The 21,700-nt window shown below is 38.9% G+C and overlaps 2 protein-coding genes across 3 annotated transcripts; one reads left to right on the top strand and one right to left on the bottom strand.

Moving 5' to 3' along the window:
• Window positions 1-549: 549 nt before the first annotated feature.
• LOC124385656 lies at window positions 550-12,273 on the bottom strand. Of its 2 annotated transcripts, none has more exons than XM_046848844.1 (6): window positions 11,928-12,273; window positions 11,430-11,519; window positions 9,222-10,375; window positions 4,896-6,390; window positions 3,162-3,571; window positions 550-1,027 (listed from the first exon to the last, which is right to left on the bottom strand). In XM_046848844.1, the coding sequence occupies exons 2-5, from the start codon at window positions 11,515-11,517 to the stop codon at window positions 3,189-3,191; spliced, it is 3,120 nt and encodes a 1,039-aa protein (XP_046704800.1). In that variant the 5' UTR covers window positions 11,518-11,519; window positions 11,928-12,273; the 3' UTR covers window positions 550-1,027; window positions 3,162-3,188. The 2 variants fall into 2 exon arrangements, with proteins under 2 accessions (XP_046704800.1, XP_046704801.1); XM_046848845.1 differs by having other exon boundaries at window positions 9,729-10,375; window positions 11,928-12,261.
• A 1,987-nt stretch (window positions 12,274-14,260) lies between these two features.
• tmem33 (transmembrane protein 33) lies at window positions 14,261-21,036 on the top strand. The gene is made up of 8 exons (XM_046848679.1): window positions 14,261-14,403; window positions 15,762-15,854; window positions 16,009-16,103; window positions 18,212-18,399; window positions 18,546-18,613; window positions 18,692-18,825; window positions 19,620-19,703; window positions 19,822-21,036. Exons 2-8 carry the CDS (start codon window positions 15,795-15,797, stop codon window positions 19,949-19,951), a joined length of 759 nt encoding a protein of 252 aa, XP_046704635.1. The 5' UTR covers window positions 14,261-14,403; window positions 15,762-15,794; the 3' UTR covers window positions 19,952-21,036.
• The last annotated feature ends 664 nt before the right edge of the window (window positions 21,037-21,700 follow it).

Below are 21,700 nucleotides of genomic sequence, written 5' to 3'. Positions count from 1 at the left end.
AATAAACCCAGGTTCACTTCAGTATTATTGCATATATTTGTGTGTGTGTGTGTGTGTGTGTGAAGCAAACACTTAACTTGTGGTGTTCTGAACATTGTGTGATATCGATCACAGGATCCCAGGCACTCAAATTTGAGTTTTTGATAAAAGCATATTATTATCTAAACAGAACACCACAATATCATATTTTATCATATTTAAGCCAAGAATTTCAAGAATAGTGGTTTTCTAAAGAAAATCATTAATTAAAACAATGTATTGGATACTTGTTTACAGCTTAATACATTAGATCAAAAGAATGCTTAACTTGCGTACAACCTGTACAAGTTACGAGGCGACATTAATCTAGAATCTGGTTGCCATGATATATATATATATGTGCACTATACAAAAGAAAATTTGGTCGTACAATTCTCAACAGCAGATGAGTCTGACTGGCAATTACTGTTTAACATCTCGCATATCTCCAGAGAGAAAATTCCCTGCAAGTAAATTTCAAGGGTGATCAGATCAAATTTTAGACCCGACCCCAAATAACTCAACACATAATGAAATTACAAATCAATGTTTTATTAATTTTTAACACAACAAAAGGTTACAAACAACTAATAAATTGCTTAAAGTTAAGAAAATGTAATAGTTAAGATGAAAGGCATGTAAACAGTGTTGCAATAGACACTAACAGTCACATATAGAACTCCTGGTTTAAAGCTCGACGTTAAACTAATGAACTAAACACATGAAAAAGTCCAAACGTATCAAACCAATCATACAAATCCTGCGCTTTGTCCATTCTCCTTCTGCAGCTACAACTTTAAAAGGAAACTAGATGGAATAAAGGGACTTGTTCAGCATTTTTGATGTAAAACAAATAAAACTTAAACCTTTCAATAGTTAGTGACTTGATGTAAAGTTCAGTCTCTACCCACATGGCAACTCAGTCTGACATATAAAAAAAATATGCAGGACTCTATACCCGTTTCCTCCATTAACTCTCATTATAGCAGATCTGAAGTGTGTGGGGGTCCTGTTGTATGAAAATAAAAGAACAGGTGAGTCAATGTCAGTCATAAAAAGATATTTTAAAACAAATGATATATATAAATTATATATATATATATATATATATATATATATATATATATATATATATATATATATATATATATATAAATAAACATACACACAACTTGTATAACAAAATATAGATTTACTGTCCTCAATAACTCAATATACACCCATTATTGTCAAAATAGCTGGAAACAAAAGTGAGTACACCCTAAGTGAACATGTCAAAACGGTCCAAAGTGTCAGTTTTTTTTATGTGAGCACTCTTTGTTATCTAGCAGCTCCTTATCTTAATCCTCCTGGATATGGAATTCACCAGAGCTGCACAGGTTGTTGCTGGGATCCTCTTTCACTCCTCCATAATGACATCACAGAGCTGCTGGATTTTAGACACATGACGCTTCTCCACCTTCTGCTTGAGGATCCCCACAGGTGCTCAATAAGGTTTAGGTCTGAAGACATACACTGCCACATCATCTTTACCTTCAACAAGGCAGTTGTCATCTTGGCTGTGTGTTTGGGGTTGTTCTTATGTTGAAAAACTGCTGGTCGGCCCAGTTTCTGAAGGGAGAGTATCAAGTTCTGCTTCAGGTCACAGTACATGTTGGAATCCATGGTTCCCTTTAATGAACTGCAGCTCCCCATGCAGCCTCAGACCATGATGCTACCACCACCATGCTTGACTGTAGGCAAGACAATTTTCTTGGTGCTCCTCCCCAAAGTGTCGTCACACATGCTGGACGCCATCTGAGCCAAACAAGTGTATCTTAGTCTCATCAGACTGAGCCTTGACAAGCAGATCTTCCACTTCTGCAACCTCTAAAGCAATGCTGCATCAGTCATGCGTCTGTTTTTTGGAGCACCTTCTGCACCTGAAACACACCATGAGGACTCGACTTTTTTGATGGACCCTTGCATGGTCTGTTCTGAGTGGAGCCCACCATGGAAAACCTCTATATGACCCTGACCACTGTACTGTAACTGATCTTCTAATAGACTAGGTCATCACTCAAATCCTTTTCTTTGCCATGAGGTGCCATGTTGAAAATCCAGTGGTCAGTATGAGAGAATTGTACTCAAAACACCAAATTTTAACTGCTCTAATACAAGATACACAAATTGTATGGTCCTGTCAAGCAAACAAAAAACAGGAACATGATGAATAGGACATGCTGTTATAACAGACAGCACTTACTTTTGTTGCCAGCTATTTTTACAATAATGGCTGTATGTTTAGTTCTTTTCAGAGGACAGTAAATCTGTACTGCTTTACAAACTGCACATTAACTATATTTCTATAGTTTTGTCTTTTGAGAAGAAATACTAAAATAGTTGCTAACACACACACACACAACGCACATTTTTTTTACATATACCTGCATAGTACTGTGTGTGTAAAATATTTTTTACTTAAAAATCATAAATATACATGTGAAAATGTATATTTAAGAACTTAATTCTAATACATGTCTAGAATCTACACATAAAAGCCCATAATACCCTATAATGTAGTTCACAAAATAATTTACAAATAAAACAACAGATCAAATTTGTTCTTCTGGCATAAAAAGTTTTCCCTTCACTGGAACCAAATGGTTCAAACATGTTTTTCACATGTCAGTGTCTCTGTGCACATGATTGGTGAAGGTTGGTTCTTTTTCAAGACCTAAGCCAGAATTGCACCCCAGGTCTCCTTGCCCATTAACGCTGCCTGATGTTACAAATGCTCTTGTGACTGAATGAACACAAACCCCACAGCCACGCTCCAAAATCTAATGGTAAGCCTTCCGAGAAGAGTGGAGCTTATAATAACATCAAAGGAGAGACAAATTAAATATGGACATTCTGGTGTGTTGCTCAGGTATCTACAAACATTTGGTCCTACAGTGTCCTCAGTAAAATTTGTGCGTTTTTTTGCTAGCGAGTTCATTGCCCCTTTTTGGAATAACACTAGGCCTCTTTTAAATCAAACGAAATAAACGATTCTTGGGCTGAATCCCAACCTTTATCCAGCCCACAACCCATTCGCTTGACACATGTCCAAAATGTACTGGACCAAGAAACTCAAAAATTAACACTAAAATGTGCCTTACCGTAATAGCTGAAATTATTCCACATGGCTAATCCTGTTCTAGACCAAGCACATCAATCTCAACATCTTCAACATCCTCCTCCTCGGTGCTCAGATCCACCTCCAAGATCACAGGTAAAACTGCAAGCAGCTCAGAGATTCCACTGGACACCTCCAGCACATCCACATCATCTTCTTCATCCCGCTGAAGGTTTTTTGTGGATGTGTGTAGGCTGAGAAGCTCTTGGCAAGGTTGTGTGGCAGATGCATTTCCTAAGTCATCTTCTTTACTATCTGTGGGGCTTTGGGTAGAAAGCAGCACAGCATTACTCTGAAGCAAATGTAGACCTATAGCTGCGACTGGATCACTCAACCGTGCGTTTGTGACTGTAGTGCTGAGGGAAGCCTGACTGTCGTTTTTTACTTCTTTGCCTGGAAAAAGTTGAGGGTGGAAAACAAACAAACAGACAAAACAGTTAAAATGATCACAATAAAAGGCTACTCTCATCCAAAGACGTGTAGGAGATGTGTAGCTATCACTGAGAACACAAGCCTGAATACGGTCACAAATAAAGAATGCTGTAGATTAGGGATGTTCATCTTCATAACTGAGGCCGATGCGATTCGCATCTCGATGCATAGCCAATTACACGATACATTAAAGATACATGTGAAGCAGCTACCGATGCGATGTGATACAATTCGCCACTATTACGATCCGATTTCAACACAATTTCAATGCAATACGATGCTATAGAAAAAATATGCTTTGCAATTCAGTATGTTACAGATAGTTACATTTTATTTCTTTGGTCCAGACGGACAGCAAATCATTAATTTACTTAAGTGCCTTCTGACTTCGAACGCATGGCTGCTTTCACAAACACGCCTTTGTAAAAAAAAAAAATAATTCAATAAAACCAGACATTTTTCTGTTCCATCTCCAGGAAGATGCAGCTCTACCTCTGCCATGTTAATCTATATTCGATGTGATACGACATTCGTGTAGCAGCAGTGGTGCTGAAAGAACGTTATTGAAAAACAGTTTAGCGAGGAGAAATTAATCTACACACAGTATAAACTATTAGTTACAAATTATTGATCACTTTCAAAATAATAAGTATAGCGCATCTACTAATAATTCTATGTAATTAGTTTTTTACTGACACAAATATGTTAAAAACGATGCATCGCGATACATATGGCGTAAAAATACGACGCGTCACGATGTTAACTTTACTGCAGATGAAACGATGCTAAGCGGTGAATTTTTCCATCAGTAGTGTAGATAGCTACAGAATCACCACAATATATAGTGAGCAACATGGCTAATACAATCATTACAATTAAAACCATTAAAATTACGAATAGTTTATCACAAACGTGTAACATTTAATTTATATTCCATTTATATTTATATAAATATAATATATATTAAATTTATATTGTACAAAGATCAAACTGATACATCTACGATTATTTAGTGACTGTATGCACAGGAAGTGACCTGATTCTATGATCTTTGAATGGGAGATCAGATTTTTGGTCTTGCCAATTCCCATAAACTAGCTAACTCTCGTCCATCACAAATGAAGCCGGCAATATCCCTTTTTCTTTTTCGACTGTTCTAAAGTTCAATTTAAATTCCATAAATAGTCATTTATTGTATTCTCTTTTGATACTTGTCCAATTCTGATTAAAACAGTAGCAGTTCTGAGATTTCTTTAAATACAGCCCACAATGTAGTCCTCCTCACCTCCATTTGAAGTCAGATTCTGCTGGACGCTCGTGCTGCATTCTTTAGTTCCAAGTTCTTCCTGTCTCCTTCCTTCTGCTGTTTTTCCTTTGTATTCTTGCTTCCGTCTCCCTACCTTTAAACCACTCCCTACTCTCTTAACCTCTCTGTTCATTTTTCCTACTCTTCTTTTATCTTCTGGCATCTGAACATCTCCAAGATATCCTGGCAAACTGTTCTCCCCAGGGGGTCTTTCTTCTGCTCTTAATATGCATTTATGGCTAATCAGTCTTCCATTTCCTTCATTATTTCCTCTGTCTATTCTTACACTCTCATTTGCTCCTTCGTCTTCTTCCTCATCTTGGAGCTGGAGAAGCATTCTCACCTTCTCCATAGCTGAAGAAGCTAACTCAATACAGGTTTCTTGTATTTGGCTCTTTGCAGATGATTGACCAGCCTGGAAATCATTAGATATACGATCTTCTCCAACATTCTCACCACGACCATTAATTTCAGTCGTTCTTGTTTGGTGCCTCGTCCTCCTTGCAAAAACACAATCCATTCTGGGAGTGCGGTTTTCAACACTTTTCTTATTTTTACCATATTTGCTCACTTTACTTTTTCTATCTGGTGCACCTGTTTTTTTTGCCCTTTTTTGACTGCGGCCTTTGCTAGCCCTCTTACTGCCGTTTTTGTTCAAGTTGTTGACTCCACTTTTGTTTACACATGCTTCAGATTGCCCGCGATGAACCTTTCGTCTTTTCTTCTTTGTGTTAGCACTCTGTTTTTCTTTGCACTTCCTCTTTACAGGGTTTTGAGAGGCATTTAAAGTCGCTTCCAGCTTTCTCTTTAAGCTCTGGCTCCTAGTAAGCCTTCGGAACTCCATTTGTGGTTCTGGTATTTGGCCTACTCGGGTATTGGTTTTCTCTGCGACTGATGGTTTCACTGTAGACTTCAATTGTGGCTGAGTGCCTAGCATGCTGGAGGTGGGTAAAAGGTTTGTTTGTGGTGTATGTTGGTGGACGTGTGTGTTGCAAGGATGTAGCTGTGTACATGTTTTCGTGGTGGTGCTCCATAGATCTGTGACGGGATCCGGTTTGTCACTGCTGGCATCAAATTTGTTTTGTGATAGCTCATCTCCAACATCTAAACCACAACAACCAACTTGCTGGTCGAATGTCCTCAGAAAGTGATCTAGGATATCACCAAATTCACCTTCAAGATGCTGCTTTGGATCTGGAGGCTTTATGGACTGACCATTGGAATGCATAGCCTTCTGTTGATTGCTTTGATATTCTGCTGGGGGTAGAAAATGGAGGCCTGCCATGAAGTCATCTATGAGTGTATCAATAGGTTGAACGGACTCCGTTTGAGCAGCTGGTACAGAGTTTAGCAGGCCAAGAGCTGTAGGATCCACAGTGTCTGTTTCGGATAGCGTCCTTGAAACATTCTGGGAAGCAGGAAGTGGGCGTAGACAAGGACGCCCTCTTGGCCTACGCGTGCGTGAAAGTTGGTTCTGAGAAAGCAGAAGCAGGTTATTGAAGCATGTAATGTGAACTGTAAATATAGCTTTTCAAGCCAGACAGTACGGCATTGTATGATCATTCATTTGAATTTACAACCAAATACATTGGGGAGGGGGGTATCTGGACAACAAAAAGGATGATGCCAGGTAGTCGTAAAACGATTCCTTATAACATTTTAAAACCACGATGTACAGAAGATCACACATAGATATAGAATGAAATGTATAATATCATTTCCAATAAACCTAAAAAATAACAAATAGCTAGGGCGGTAATAGTACACATATTTGTACCCAACTGTTTTGGTACAGGGCTTTTGGTTCGGTGTACATGTGTACCAGTGCACTCCTTTTTATGTGAGGAACATAGTTAAAGTCTGAGTTCCCTCACAAACATTTTAGGTGGTGGAGAGCAAGTTTGTTCAGTCTTCGCTTCGCATTTTGGTTGCAGTGTTGCTGTTTTGTTTAAAAATAATTTTTACTTATATATTCTAAACAATATACACAACAATGCCAGGGGTATTAAAAAAAGAACTAGAGTTAGCGCAGTGTCACCGTGGCTACACACTCCATACCGGAAATCGGATTTGTAGTGCACCGAAATACGATTTGTAGTGCTTTGTAAAAATTGTTTTGCACATGCGTGAAATCGCTGCCACTTCCTCTCATCGCCAATGTTTTTACGACAGTCTAGCAATACGAATTGTTTAGCTTTTGCTTCAAAAATTCTTTTTAAAATAATTAAATCATTACAATTCCACATATCGAGGGAGTGAATGAATAAGGGATGGAAGTTCATGCTTTTGTTACTTCTAGATTAGATTACTGTAACGCTTTACTGTCTGGGTGTGCAAATAAGTGCATAAATAAGCTTCAGTTAGTTCAGAATGCAGCAGCAAGAGTCCTCACTAGATCTAGGAAATATGACCACATCACCCCTGTTTTAATAAGTCTTTAATTAGTCTACACTGGCTCCCAATCAAATCTCGCATTGATTATAAAATACTACTACTGACGTATAAAGCACTTAACGGTCTTGCACCGCAGTATCTGAGTGAACTTCTGTTCAAGTCGAGGTTGAAAACATATTTATTTAGTCAAGCCTTTCATCAGTAGACTTTTTTCTTAGGTAAAGGCTCAGATCTGGAGGGAACATGGATATAGAGTGTTTGGTGAACTGGGATATTTGTATGCTGTCTTCCCCTCACATTCACACGTTCACTCAGGTTTGTTGACGATGGTGTGGTGGGTCGTCTCTTATCCCAGAGTTATGCTGCCATAGCGAGTCTTGCCGGAGTCCAAACTGCACAGCGACATTAACTTTCATACAACAATAAGGACACTTAATAATATATATTCTTCTCTTTCTGTCACCCTCTTCTCTCTCTCTCTCTCTCTCTCTCTCTCTCTCTCTCTCTCGTTAAACTTGCTCCTGAGGCTCCAGTGACCACTGTTCCTGCCCCTCTCCCCTCCGTGGATCTTCCTACTTCGTCCAGGTCTGCCTCTGGATAGTGTTCTCGTCGACTGGAGGCCACTCTGTGCAGCTTGGGACGGTTTCTCATCAACGCCTTGGGTGGTTCCATGAAATTCCGGAGTAAAACGGGCACTTTGAGGATGGATTGGACTGTAGTTAATGTCAACAGCCTCCTACACTGACGGTTTATTCCTTATGCCATCTCAGGGAGTTTTTCCTTGCCACAGTCGCCACCGGCTCACTCATCAGGGACAAACTTACTCATAAAGAACATACCCACTTTCAATCACCACATTATCTGTGTAAAGCTGCCTTGAGACAATTTTTATTGTTAAAAGTGCTATACAAATAAAAATAAATGAATTGAATTGAAGGAATGAAGACATTTGTTGAAGTTTGCTAAAATAAGTAGTACGGTTAAGTTTAGAAAATTTTATATTAAATGTAAAACACATTTGTATCACCAAAATGGGTCTAACAAATGTAAACTATTTAATACATTTTCCCATTTATTTAATTTTATTTAATAAAATAGTGTATTGCATTAATTGAAACATAAATAGAAATATAATAAATATACATTTATTCCATTTTATTTTTAAAAAATTTATTTTTATACAATATTATAAAATATTAAAAGTTTATTTCAAATATTACTTAACCAAGCAGGCATTTTATTTAAAATTGTTTTAAGAATGTAAAATACTGATGTTCACGAATGTTTATTAAAAAAAAAAAATGACAAGCAATTTTACGTTTTGCATTTCTTCCCCCTAACTGTACCGAAATTGAACCAAACTGTGACTTAAAAACGAGATACCTACCGAACCGTGAATCTTGTGTACCCCTACAAATAACTGCAGTAAGGCCACATTGCAGACAGGATTTGCATTTCACATGTCGACAAATCGAATAAAATCAACTAAATTGCCCGTGCATTTACTACATTTTTAATTTACATTATTAGAATAAGCTTAATATTAACTTGTTGGAAGAAAACTAGTAGTTCTATAAGAAATCAATGACCGCCGACGTATAACCAAAATGGCATTTTCTTTGTTTCATCACACCTCTGCAAAGATTCGACTGTGTGATTGGTAGTCGAATTAGGCTCCTCCTATCAAAGCATTTTGTGCAATTGACTAGATTTCTAGATCTACCCATATGTCCCTGTTCCCTGGCACAAAAGGACCACATTTAACAAAGGGACTTACAACTATGCAGTCGAATAAATAAACCAATTTATAGCCACAGTTTCTGGTAACAAGGATTCAATGAATAAGAAATTGAAAGGTAATTTCTAATTATACCACCAGTCCCTGAGCCTAAGGTGTTTTAGGACACGTACCTGCCTCTGACTGCCTGCATTTGTGCCTCTCTTCCTGCGCCTGTCTCTTCCTCTTGCCTCTTTTGCTTCCGCAAATACCTTTTTGCCTCGCTGTCGCCAGAACTCCTTCTTTGGATTCTTCCCTGTTGTTCTGGTCTCCAGCAGTCTGCCGACTCGACCCCCGCCCTGACCCCGCCATGCTAACCCTGCCACCAATCCCCACCTTTTCATTTGACTTCGCCGGCCTCCTCTTCCACCATCCAACCAGCTTACCCATTCTTTCAATGACCGTCTACTTGCTGCACTTGCTCTTTTTACCAATTGGTCTTCTTTGGCCCCTCCCCCTGAATGACCCTGGCCCCTTCTGCCTGTGATTGAGGAGTCAGAAGAATTTAAAAAGTGGTTGATGAAACCAGGTATGTTGCCTTCATACTGCCTTAGATCGTTTATAGCATCGACTCCAACTGGCACAACCACTGATTGGTCCAAAAAGCCATTATGAGGGTGAAGAGTGACAATTTCACTCACTTTGTGACAGTTTATCGTTTCAGGAGCCACAGTTATCACATCACAAGTGGTCGATTTCCTTTCTGGATAGGTTGCCTGCATTGCCAAAGAAGAATCATGGAGATCCATGCAAATGCCAAGCTCCTGATTGGTGGAGCATGTCACCTGGTCAATCAGATAGACCGTCTGGAGGTTTTGAGGCTCTGTACATGCCAGCTCAGTTTGTGCATCTCTCCCATCTGTTTCACTCTCACACTCGGTCTGTGTACCACTCTCTTTTTTCTTTCCGTTCTCTCCTCTACTGGCCTCTCCCATTCTTCTGGCCATCTTGTCATCCCACTTTCTTGTATACACCTCTTCCTCCATATCTTGTTCAACATCCTCGCTCTCTTTTCTTCTTCCCACTTTTCCTCCGTGTCGTTCTTCTTCTTGCCACTGAGGTAACTCGATGCCCAATGTTTGTGCAGCTGAGAAAACCTGCTCTCTGTTCTCTTGTAACTGACCTGAGTAGAGCAAACTAACCAAGCTGAGCAGCGTGCACGCATCCACAGCTTGGAGCTCGATTAGCCGTCTCTGGCCAGACATTGGCGCTGGCATGGAGGATAGCGTGCCATAGAGCCTGGGACTGAAGGCAGACAGCACACAGCTGTGTACTGGCACTGACACACCTGAAGAACATGACACACACATACGTTTTAGCAAAATGTCTAGAGGAGACAGAATTACAGTAGATAACACTTAATGTTCGATTTCGTATCCCTTGCTTGCAGCGATAGAATTACAGAAAAAGGTTTAAGTCGCCGAGTTACGATGGAGACGCGTTACAATGACGACACCATCGTGACGTAAAAATATCGCAAGTATATCAGGAATCTTAAAGACTGGTGATCAGTATGGGGTAGTATACTGCAATTTGTTCATAATTTAATAAATTACAGTACATAATTTTGCACAATAGAGAATTTCAAGGTGGGAAACCGGACACAAACTGTTTCAGTGTATGTTTCTGGTTTAGTAAAAAAAAAAAGAGAGACAAGAGCAAAAAATTGGGCTTTTGAAAACACCAAAAACACAGGAGGAGACAACAGAACTCTGGATAAAAAGTTGAACCATTGTACCTCGGGGACTCCCTGTATTTAATAGTGTTTTCTTATAGACAGTATTTTAAGCATGCCAAAAGTTTTTGAAAATGTTGTAGAACTTAGACCCAGTCTCGGTTTTTAAGTCTATGTTGAAAACATTTATTTAAGAGTTTTATCAATAGGTTTTTCTAAAGTAAAGGAGCAGATCTGGAGGGATCATGGACACAAGAGTGTTTTGGTAAACTGGGATGTTTGGATGCTGTCACCCCCGTTACTCACACCTGTTTAGGTTTGGTGATGGTGGTGACAGTCTGTCGCTTATTCCAAAGATCCTTCATGTCTGTATTACCTTCTGGCTCTTTCTTTTTAGTTATGCTGCCATAGCTAGTCATGCCCGAGTCCCTACTTGCATCCTGATCACACTGTTCAGTGTCTTTGTAACAATAAGAATAATTAATAATCATTATGTGTCTTTCGCAGTCTTCCAGAATATTATTAAAAGCGCTATACAAATACAACTGAATGTTTTGTTTGCACATATAGATGTTGTAAAGGACCCAGGTTTCAGTTTGTACTTGTAATTGGTGAGTGTGTGTGTGTGTGTGTGTGTGTGTGTGAGAGAGAGAGAAATATGTCCCACCTTGAGTGTGTAAAACAGTGTCACAGAACTCATCCCTGTTTTGCTGTTTCTGCAGCTGTCTCAGAAGCAAAGTCTCAAACTGCAGCATTTCTGACACACACAAATATACTGTATAAGACATTAGGTGATATTAACTACACTTGGCATGACTGATAAGAAAGTGTAAACCGAGTCATGCATGTATGTATATATGCATGCATGCATGCATGCATGCAGTGGGATTGCTCAAATCACTTTTTACGACATGACTCGGTTTACACTTATGCATGCATGCAGTGGGATTGCTTAAATCACTTTTCATGACATGACTCGGTTTACACTTTCTTATCAGTCATGCCAAGTGCAATCATAAATACAGTACATGCATGCAGGTGCTGCAAGTTGGGGCTTAAACAGGTGACCAGGTTAACCTGGCAACCTCGACTACCAACCAGGCCAAAAGAAACCCAAACTCCAGGGGTATTTCCAAAGAAGTTTTACTTAGATATAACCCCTAACCTTTTAGCTTTCCTCGGGCTCCTGTAAACAAAGGACCCACGCCGTCTCTCGGTCGCGTCCGGCGAAATCGTGCTCTCCGCGTGTCGCGTGCTGCCGAGACTAACGCACGTCGCGCGCATCTTTGCAGCACCTGGACTCCTCACGCGCCGCTGCACGAGGACACCGCGAGCGCAGTGTAGTTTCTATGTGCAGAACATCTTTAATGGTGTCTGCGTGTCAATCAGCAAAATGTATACAAAACACAATTTACCATCATGCATGTGACAGGTATGAGCCACACTGCAACCCAATAAAGTAATTAATTTACACAAAAAAACAATATTAACAATATCTTGAGCATGCTATTTACTATTTTCTTTCATGCATTTTATTCCCCTCATATTCTAATAACTATAAATAAGTCAAAAGACTATACTCAATGATCACTACTTTCTCATTTTACAATTACACAGCAGCTATTAATTAAGAACAATTAATGCGAGGTTATAGGGGTGAATCTTCCTATTAAGACCTTCACAAAGGAGCTTAAATCTACCAAGTGAACAAATCAGGTTTTTTACTGAAATGAGTTCAAAACTAATATTGTGAATAAACACTAAAATATACATGTCAGAAAGCTACATGTAGATTGGAAAACACCCCTTTAACGGGTCATACCATTTCAGCGACAATGGCTGACACTGAGCTAAAGACACTATCATAATATTCGTTTAATTCAGTTATATTTTGTAAATGTTTTACTATTTTTATTCCCGAAAACACATCTAGTTTACAGTAAAGTGCAGTCGTGTGTGTTATCATGTTTTAAATTCGTGATAAATCCCAATCTGACAGAATGTTGTCACTTTAACTAGCTCCAAATCCTCAAGATATGTTATTAAAAAATACCTATATAATCTATATTTTAGAACAAATAAAGATGAATATATGCAAGATGATAATTATACAATGCAAAATAATGTTTATGGACTTTAGGTGTGCAAACATGAGAAAAAAAAGACAGATAACAATAAATATCTTAATTGGAATGCACATTGAGTGTGCAAGATTGCACGCACACACACACACACACACACACACACACACACATGCTTCTTCCTCCTGCAAAAGAAAAAGCTACCAAAGCATTCGGGCCCCACAACCAGACCGTGTATCTTCTCTCAAGCCATCAGACTGAATGATACACGCATGTTCTTAATCCTTAACCCTCTAAACCCTGTGAAATACCAATGCTTACTGTGATGCAGGGTAGTGGTGGTTTGGTGGTTTGGTGGTTCAAGCTCAGTGTTAATGATTTGAAGGTTGAGGGTTTAAGCCCCAGCACTCCTAAGCTGTCATTGTTGGGCCCTTGAGCAAGGCTCTTAACCCTCTCTGCTCTAGGGGAGCATCTTCTTATAATTAGAACATCCAAAGAAAGTAAGTTTATGTGTAAACAATTAGTTCATCCAAAGCAAGAATGAATGTTACTTTTCTAACTCTTTATGTATTTTTTTTATTTTTATTAGATGATATTGTGATTCGTAGTGAGAGTAGGGAGCAGGTTGAGAAGAGCCTGGAGAGGTGGAGGTACGCGCTGGAGAGAAGAGGAATGAAAGTCAGTATTAGTAAGACAGAGTACATGTGTGTGAATGAGAGGAGGGAAGTGGAGTGGTGCAGTTGCAGGGAGAAGAGGTGGAGAAGGTGGAGGAGTTCAGGTACCTGGGGTCAACAGTGCAAAGAAATGAAGAGTGTGTTAGAGAAGTGAAGAGAAGAGTGCAGGCAGGGTGGAGAAGAGAGATAGCAGGAGTGATTTGTGTTAGAAGAGTATCTGTGAGAGTGAAAGGGAAAGTTTATAGGACTGTGGTGAGACCTGAGATGTTGTATGGTTTAGAGACAGTGGTATTGAGTAAAAGACAGGAGGTGGAGCTGGAGGTAGCAGAGCTGAAGATGTTGAGGTTTTCGTTGGGAGTGATGACGATGGACAGGATTAGAAATTAGTTAATTAGAGGGACAGCGCATGTAGGACGTTTTGGAGACAAGGCGAGGGAGGTGAGATTGAGATGGTTTGGACATGTGCAGAGGAGGGACATGTGGTATATTGGTAGGAGAATGCTGAGGATGGAGCCACCAGGAAGGTGAAAAAGAGGAAGGCCAAGGAGGAGGTTTATGGATGTGGTGAGGGACGACATGCAGGTAGTTAGGTTGAAAGAGGCAGATGTAGAGGATAGAGGGGTATGGAGACGGATGATCCGCTGTGGCGCCCCCTAATGGAAGCAGCTGAAATAAGCATAATGAGCGCTGTAAATATACAATTTGTCAATAGGGGCGCCAGAGCACCTGTGTAAAAAAAAAAAGAGAGGAAGAAGTAGAAGAAGTGACGTCTCAAAGTCAGCTGACCTTCGCGTTTCCTGTGAATCATTCTGACTCTGAGACGTAGCTGTTAGCAACCGCTCGCTCGAGTTTTAGTCACCTGAGATTGATAAAGAAGACATTACAGGTATTTATAGGTGGGGACGTTTTTATAAAAGGGGGTTTTATGTTTAAAAAAATCGAAACAAACATCCTCCAGTGGTGTGTAGTGTGTGGTTAAGGTTTGCTAGCTTCCCAGCAACGGAGCTCCTTTCTAGACGTTTCCATCACTGATGATCCGCATTGGCGTGGAGAACAGGGTTTAGGGGTGATATGATGAAACTCAACATTATTACAGTCATCAATTCATTAAATTAATAGTTTGATGTCACAATATAAAGTAAACTGATCTAAAAGCAGCAGGTCTGCTGATCTGAGGGTTTTTGGTTTTATTAAAAATGAAGGATTTGTAGCTTTATTTCAGACATAAGAGGAAGTTATTCACATAATATTAAATGATGTAATTGTATTTATTTTGGTTTTCTTCCTTACATTTTTTATAGCCTTTCTTTCCACAATTCCTTCTTTCGTTTGTTCCTTCCTTCCTTAATCACTGTTTTTCTGTACTTACCTCTATCCTTCTCTTTTTCATACTTCTTTCTTTTCTTCCTTACTTTCTTTTATGCTTTTTCTTTACTTCCTTCTTCCCTTTTTCCTAATACTTCTTCTTCCTTCCATTTTTCCCATGCGTCTTTTTTCTTCCCCTGTCCTTCTTTTATCAATTCTTTCCTTCCTCCTTTCTGCCTTTCTTTACTTACTTATTTTCCTTCTTCCTTTTCCCCCATACTTTATTCATTCATTTTCTTCACACTTCTTTCTTTTCCCATGCTTTACTCTCTTCATTCCTCCTTCCTACCCTTTTCTTTACTTTATTCCTCGCTCTGTTTACCCAAATTTTTTTCATTCATTCTTTTCTCCCTTACGTACACACCCTTCTTAATTCCTTCCTCCTTTTTCTAGTTTTTCCTTACACACACCGTCTCTTTCCGTATGTACCTCCTTCTTTCCTTAATTTTTTTTCCCTGAGTATCCTATTACACTCCTTTCTTCTTTTTCTTCCATTTGTAGTTTTTCCTTACTTTCATTTCTTGTGTCCTCCTTTTGTTTTTTATTCACTTCTCCCTTCTTGCTTTGAAGTTTTGTTTGTAAATAATTCAGCATTTATCCCAGTTATGATTGCCCTGGATTGCAATTGACTGTAGTTCATCAGACTCAGGTCTAGGCCCAGTTTATTATAGACTTATGATGAATTTTTATTAGAATTATAGATAATCATTTATTATTTCATTTTTATTTGAAATTTTTTGTTATGGATTCACATCCACATAGTTTTCCATTTTGTTGAGTTGCATCTAATTGCAGGTTACATTTTCTGAAAATGTTGAATAGGGTATTAAAGTATGTTATTAGAAAAGTTGTGAGCATTATTCTTTTTTTTTTTTTCAGGGTAAAGATCAAGACGTGTTTGTTTCCTGAAAGATGGCCGACACAGAGCAACAAAACCCCCCTCCTCCCCCTCCTCCACAGACTGGACCTGCAGTGAGTGGCACAAAATGTGTTCCTGCTGATTTTAAGAATCTTTTTTTTTTATTAGTATTTTTTCCAAAAACTAGTGTCAAAAATAATGAATTGAAGCTGTAAATCCAGAATCTAAAATGAGAAATGTTTTGGGTTTTTCTTGTTGTTTTTGCAGCAATTCCTGTTGAATAACAAGCTGGAGACGGCCATGTGGCTCTCGCGTCTCTTCACGGTCTACTGCTCTATAATGTTCATCCTTCCTTTGCTTGGGTAAGTCATTTACCATGGAAGAAGCACCGACTTCACTTTTTGTCTTACGCTACACAGACAAATGATTGTGACCATAAGATTTCTGTGTTTTTTTAACATCCTACTCCACATTTTAGTTTCCATTTGCTGTTATAAAAAACCCTCTACTTTTCTGGGAAGATGTTCCACTAAATTTCAGCGTGTTGCAGTGGATTTGTGCTCATTCAGCTACAAGGGTGTTAGTAAAGTCAGGTACTGATGTAGGTAATATGAGGAGGCCTGGGGTGCCATCAGTGTTCACATTTATTCCAAAGATGTTCAGTAGGGTTGAGTTCAGAGCTCTATAGCAGGAGATCTTCCACTCCAGCCCATTTAAAACATATGTTTATGGAGCTGGCTTTGTGCACAGGGGTATCCTCATGCAGGAAATGTTTTGGCTTTCTGTTGTTTTGAAGGGAAAATGTAATTCCTGGATTTATAATCAACAGTCAAATATTAAGCCATGAGAGGAACGCTTGACTTATCTTTTATAAAATATGTTAAATATTTGCAGAAAGACAACCTCCAAATTCTATAAAAGGTCAGGTGCACAGACAGCTTGGAGCATAACATGTACAGTAAGGTTATAAAAGGGGAGGTTATTTTGGCCCATTTCTATTGCAATAAATATGTGAACTGTAAATCTTCTGCACCCGAGGCGAGGCAGTTTACTCGTCGCTTCCAGCTCTAACTTGACAAACTGTCACTAATTACAGTGCTTTATTTATTTATTTATTTTTTAAACAATTGAATTGTTTTTTTTTTTTGTATTTATTTTTTTCTTTCGGTCTCTCTCTCTCTCTCTTTCTTTTCCTTTCCTCCATCCTCATGTCCCTCCTCTGCACATGTCCAAACCATCTCAATCTCACCTCCCTCACCTTGTCTTCAAAACGTCCTACATGCTCTGTCCCTCTAATAAACTAATTTCTAATCCTGTCCATCCTCATCACTCCCAACGAAAACCTCAACATCTTCAGCTCTGCTTCCTCCAGCTCCACCTCCTGTCTTTTACTCAATGCCACTGTCTCTAAACCATACAACATCTCAGGTCTCACCACAGTCCTATAAACTTTCCCTTTCACCCTCACAGATACTCTTCTATCACAATCACTCCTGCTATCACTCTTCTCCACCACTCCACCCTGCCTGCACTCTTTTCTTCACTTCTCTTCTAACACACTTCCCATTTCTTTGCACTGTTGACCCCAGGTACCTGAACTCCTCCACCTTCTCCACCTCTTCTCCCTGCAACCACACCACTCCACTTCCCTCCCTCTCATTCACACACATGTACTCTGTCTTAGCCCCTACTGATTTTCATTCCCCTTATCTCCAGCACGTACCTCCACCTCTCCAGGCTCTTCTCAACCTGCTCCCTACTCTCACCACAAATCACAATATTACCCGCAAACATCATAGTCCATGGAGACTCCTGTCTGACCTCGTCCGTTAACCTGTCCATCACCACTGCAAACAGGAAAGGGCTCAGAGCCGATCTTTGATGCAGTCCAACCTCCACCTTGAACCAGTCTGTCGTTCCTACTGCACACTTCACTGCTGTCACACTATCTTCATACATGTCCTGCACCACACTCACATACTTCTCTGCCACACCTGACTTCCTCACAACTCCTCTCTCCACCCTGTCAGACGCTTTCTCGAAATCCACAAACACAATGCAAGTCCTTCTGACCTTCTCTATACTTCATCAACATCCTCAAAGCAAATAATGCATCTGTGGTGCTCTTCCTCGGCATGAAACCATACTGTTGCTCACAGATGGTCACCTCTTCTCTCAGCCTGGCTTCCACTACTCTTTCCCATAACTTCATGGTGTGACTGATCAACTTAATTCCCCTGTAGTTACTGCAGGTCTGCACATTTGTTAGTTTTATTAGGAGCATGAATAGAATAAAAACGTATCCATTTGTATTTTTATAAATGTATTTGAAATTTCTACTCTTATCCAGCGTGATAAATTTAGCCCATTGTTTTTACTTTAATGCCCTGATCGTGTACTCACCTAATGTTAACACTGAGCGTATTCCATTTTACGTATGTCTGCTAAATGATCTCCTGTTTTCTCTCAGACCAATAGCAGCAGCTAACTTCTACCAGAGAGCTCTCTTGGCCAATGCTTTGACCAGCGCTCTGCGTCTGCACCAGAGACTTCCTCACTTCCAGCTGAGCCGAGCCTTTCTTTCGCAGGCATTACAGGAGGACAGCTGCCATTACCTCCTCTACTCGCTCATCCTGGTCAACTCCTACCCTATCACCAGTATCCTCTTTTATTATGTCTGGTTTATAATGCACCCTAATCATGTTTTTTTTTTTTTTGCCTGTCTGAGACTAAAATTAAAGAAAAAAAAGTCCAGTGTTGTGAAATATCTCATGAACCTTTTGATCCTTAACAGCAGTTTTCAGTGAGCATATTCCCAGTGTTCCTCTTCTCACTGCTCCATGCCACCACATACACTAAGAAGGTTCTCGATGTAAGTCAGTTATCCGTAAACACACATTGTTCAAACAGATTCGTTTTTTTTCACTCTGCTGTCGGTGTACGTTTTTAGACAATCGGACCGGACAGTCTGATGTTCGTACGGAACTTTCTGAACAAGCTCACAGCAAATCAGCAGAACATTCTCAAGTTCATCGCCTGCAATGAGATCTTCCTGATGCCAGCTACGGTCTTCATGCTTTTCAGGTAAAAAAACAAAAAGAAGGGAAAAAAAAGGCTGGTGGGTGAATCTTACAAATCATTAGGCTTTGTTAATAACTAGAGGTTGACTGATTTTACCGATAGCTAGGTAGGATTGTACTTGGCGATCACTTATTAATCAACTGATAGTTAGTAAAATAAATAGATAAAAAAAATTTAAAGAAACACCTTGTAAAATAGTACTGAACTTTATTACAAAAATAAAAAAAACAGTACTGAATTATAAAAACGTGCTAAAGAAAATTAGGTTAATATATTATTATAATATCAATATAATTTAGCGCTCTCCATGCAGCGCGTAGTCTCGTGTAAAAAAATAAAAAATAAAATAAAAACTAACAGCACGTGAGTCCCCCTAGAGGCCACTCTTGTAATGACAGCTGACCTCTATTTAATAACTAAGGGAAAATTTTTAGTTTAAAGCCAACCTTTTATCATCAAATAAAGATATGTGAGTAAGTATTATTTTAAAATAAAATTTTCAAAATATGTTCAAAGGGCCGTTCCGATTGGACGTAGTTTGGGGAAACCTGCTCCACAACAATGAAATTATAAAGTGATAAAAAGAACGACGTGGCTTTCTTTACCAAGTAAAGGATTGCTTCGGCTTTACGTCCACAAGCCACATCACAGCACCACATTATGTGATTGAGTTGATTTATTTTTCTCTATTTTAATAAAAAAAAACTATATTGTTTTCCTATAATTGCACATTATGAAATGGTATTCATTATAAAAGTATGAATTTAGTGTGATGTGTGTTTATTTTTTTTTTTCAGCGGGCAGGGCAGCCTGCTGCAACCGTTTATTTATTACCGCTTCCTGACTTTGCGTTATGCCTCCAGGCGAAACCCTTATTGTCGGTAAGCACTCCTTCACCCTCAATTGCAAGTCTGTTTGTTTTTTTTTTTTTACTCGTGTGTGTGTGTGTAGGAGTTGAACCGTGGGTGTGGGATTGATTGATTTTTTTATCGTCATCAGGACCCTGTTCACAGAGCTGCGGATTCTCTTGGAGCACTTTGTGATGAAACCTGCCTGTCCGGCCTTCTTTAGGAGAATGTGCCTCAATAGCATTGCCTTCATTAGCCGTCTGGCCCCTACAGGAGTCTAACTACACTGTGTATCAACACACACTCCGGCACGGCCTCACACACGGCCTCACACACACACACACACACACACACACACTCACACTCTCATTTAAGCTTTCTACAACATGTCTAGCTGGGAGAAAGTTGCTCCAATGTAGGTTTCTAAGCAGGAGGATGATGATTCTGAGTGCTGGCCCTCGGTGTCCTGCTGATTTCGTCTTCTGCATGGAAAACGGTCGCTATTTTGGAGAACCTCCACCGATCTGAAAAGGCTGACAGAAAAAGAGCAGCAAACACTATACACTCTGTGTTTTTGTAAAATCTCAACAGCTCTTTGGTCAGTTCTTTTGAAGGATTATTTATAAATTACTACTAAGTATGGATGCTTTTCTTATGGGAGTGGATGGAACACAAATAATTTAAGCTTAACTTAGAGTAAATAATTGCTAGATATATATATTGTTTATTAGCACTTCCTCTGCAGGGAAAAGAGATTTTGATCTGTAATTACATGTGCGTTACATTGTTTTCATGGTCTTATGTTAACATTTTTTTTTATGACTAGTACAGCTGGATTATCTTAATCAGAATGTACCCTGTTGGTTAATTTTAGCAGTAGGAAAGAAAATCAAACACTTTGGCTTTTTTTTTTAATTGTTACCAAAATTAAAACATTTAATGATTACATCATAAACTCCCTTATTAAAATGCTGCCTCGAATGAATTTCTTTTTTAGCGTAAAAGCATTTTCTCTGAGGCAACCCTAAACTTTTTTTAGTTCTATTTATTAACTTGTTTAACAAAGTTTGTGTGAATGAAATAAAATTAATTCAGTCCCAGTAGGATTTTTACTCTGAATGCACCACTTGGCTACAAGTTGTGAAGAAAAGTGGGTTTTGATTCATGTAAAAGTGAAACCTGCTGTGGCTATACATAATTTTTACTGTTTTTTTTTTTTCTATTTTGTTTCTTTTAAAATGTGTTTTTTTCAGATTAAATATGGATTAGAAATACAATTGTCAAGGAAAAAGCTGAAATTGAATCAATGTGGTTTCAAGGCCAATAATTTACAGGTGAAATATTAAAAATCACAATTGTTGGAGTACATTCTTGGACTTTTTTCCATTTAGAGTCAAACGTTTAGTTTTGCACACTAAATGATTTCAGTAGAGATTTACTGTTATACAATGACCAGTTGCTGCCACTTGACAGTTACACTTAAGTCTAACAAGACCAACCTCAAAGCAAACAGTTGAACATTAAAGGATATGGACAAGATTTTAGATTTAACAAGAAGTTATTTAGCATCATAAGAAATGTAGCAAACCACTATAATGCTTATTTCGAGGTGGAAGTTTCCAAAGCAACAATTATGTAAAAAGGTAAATGCTGCATATAAATGCCAACATAAAGCTTGAGACCATGTATTAGCACTTGGATTTTAAGATTCTAAAAATAATCTTAAAATGACCACATTAAAAACATTATTAGGCCTTACCCAAGCCCTAAATAAATTTTTCCAAGCCAAGTAATGCTAAAGTTGCACTGTGGCACAATCCCAGTGAGATTCATGCTAATAACAGAAAGCTGATTAGATGTTGCATGTTGGTCTGTAAGACAGTGTATTATATTTGGACCAGCAAAATAAACACACCACAGGAACTGCAGGAGCATTTCAGTGACCGTGAGAGGTAGCGCTACATGGACATAGCAAAATTAAAGAACAGCAAATGCAAGTTTGTAAGGCCGAATATCGTATTTTTCCATTG

The sequence above is a fragment of the Silurus meridionalis genome, chromosome 5, assembly GCF_014805685.1.
Source record: "Silurus meridionalis isolate SWU-2019-XX chromosome 5, ASM1480568v1, whole genome shotgun sequence".
Classification (NCBI taxonomy): Eukaryota; Metazoa; Chordata; class Actinopteri; order Siluriformes; family Siluridae; genus Silurus; species Silurus meridionalis.
Note: the sequence above shows the minus strand (reverse complement) of the source record. Positions and strands in the feature narration are given on the sequence as shown.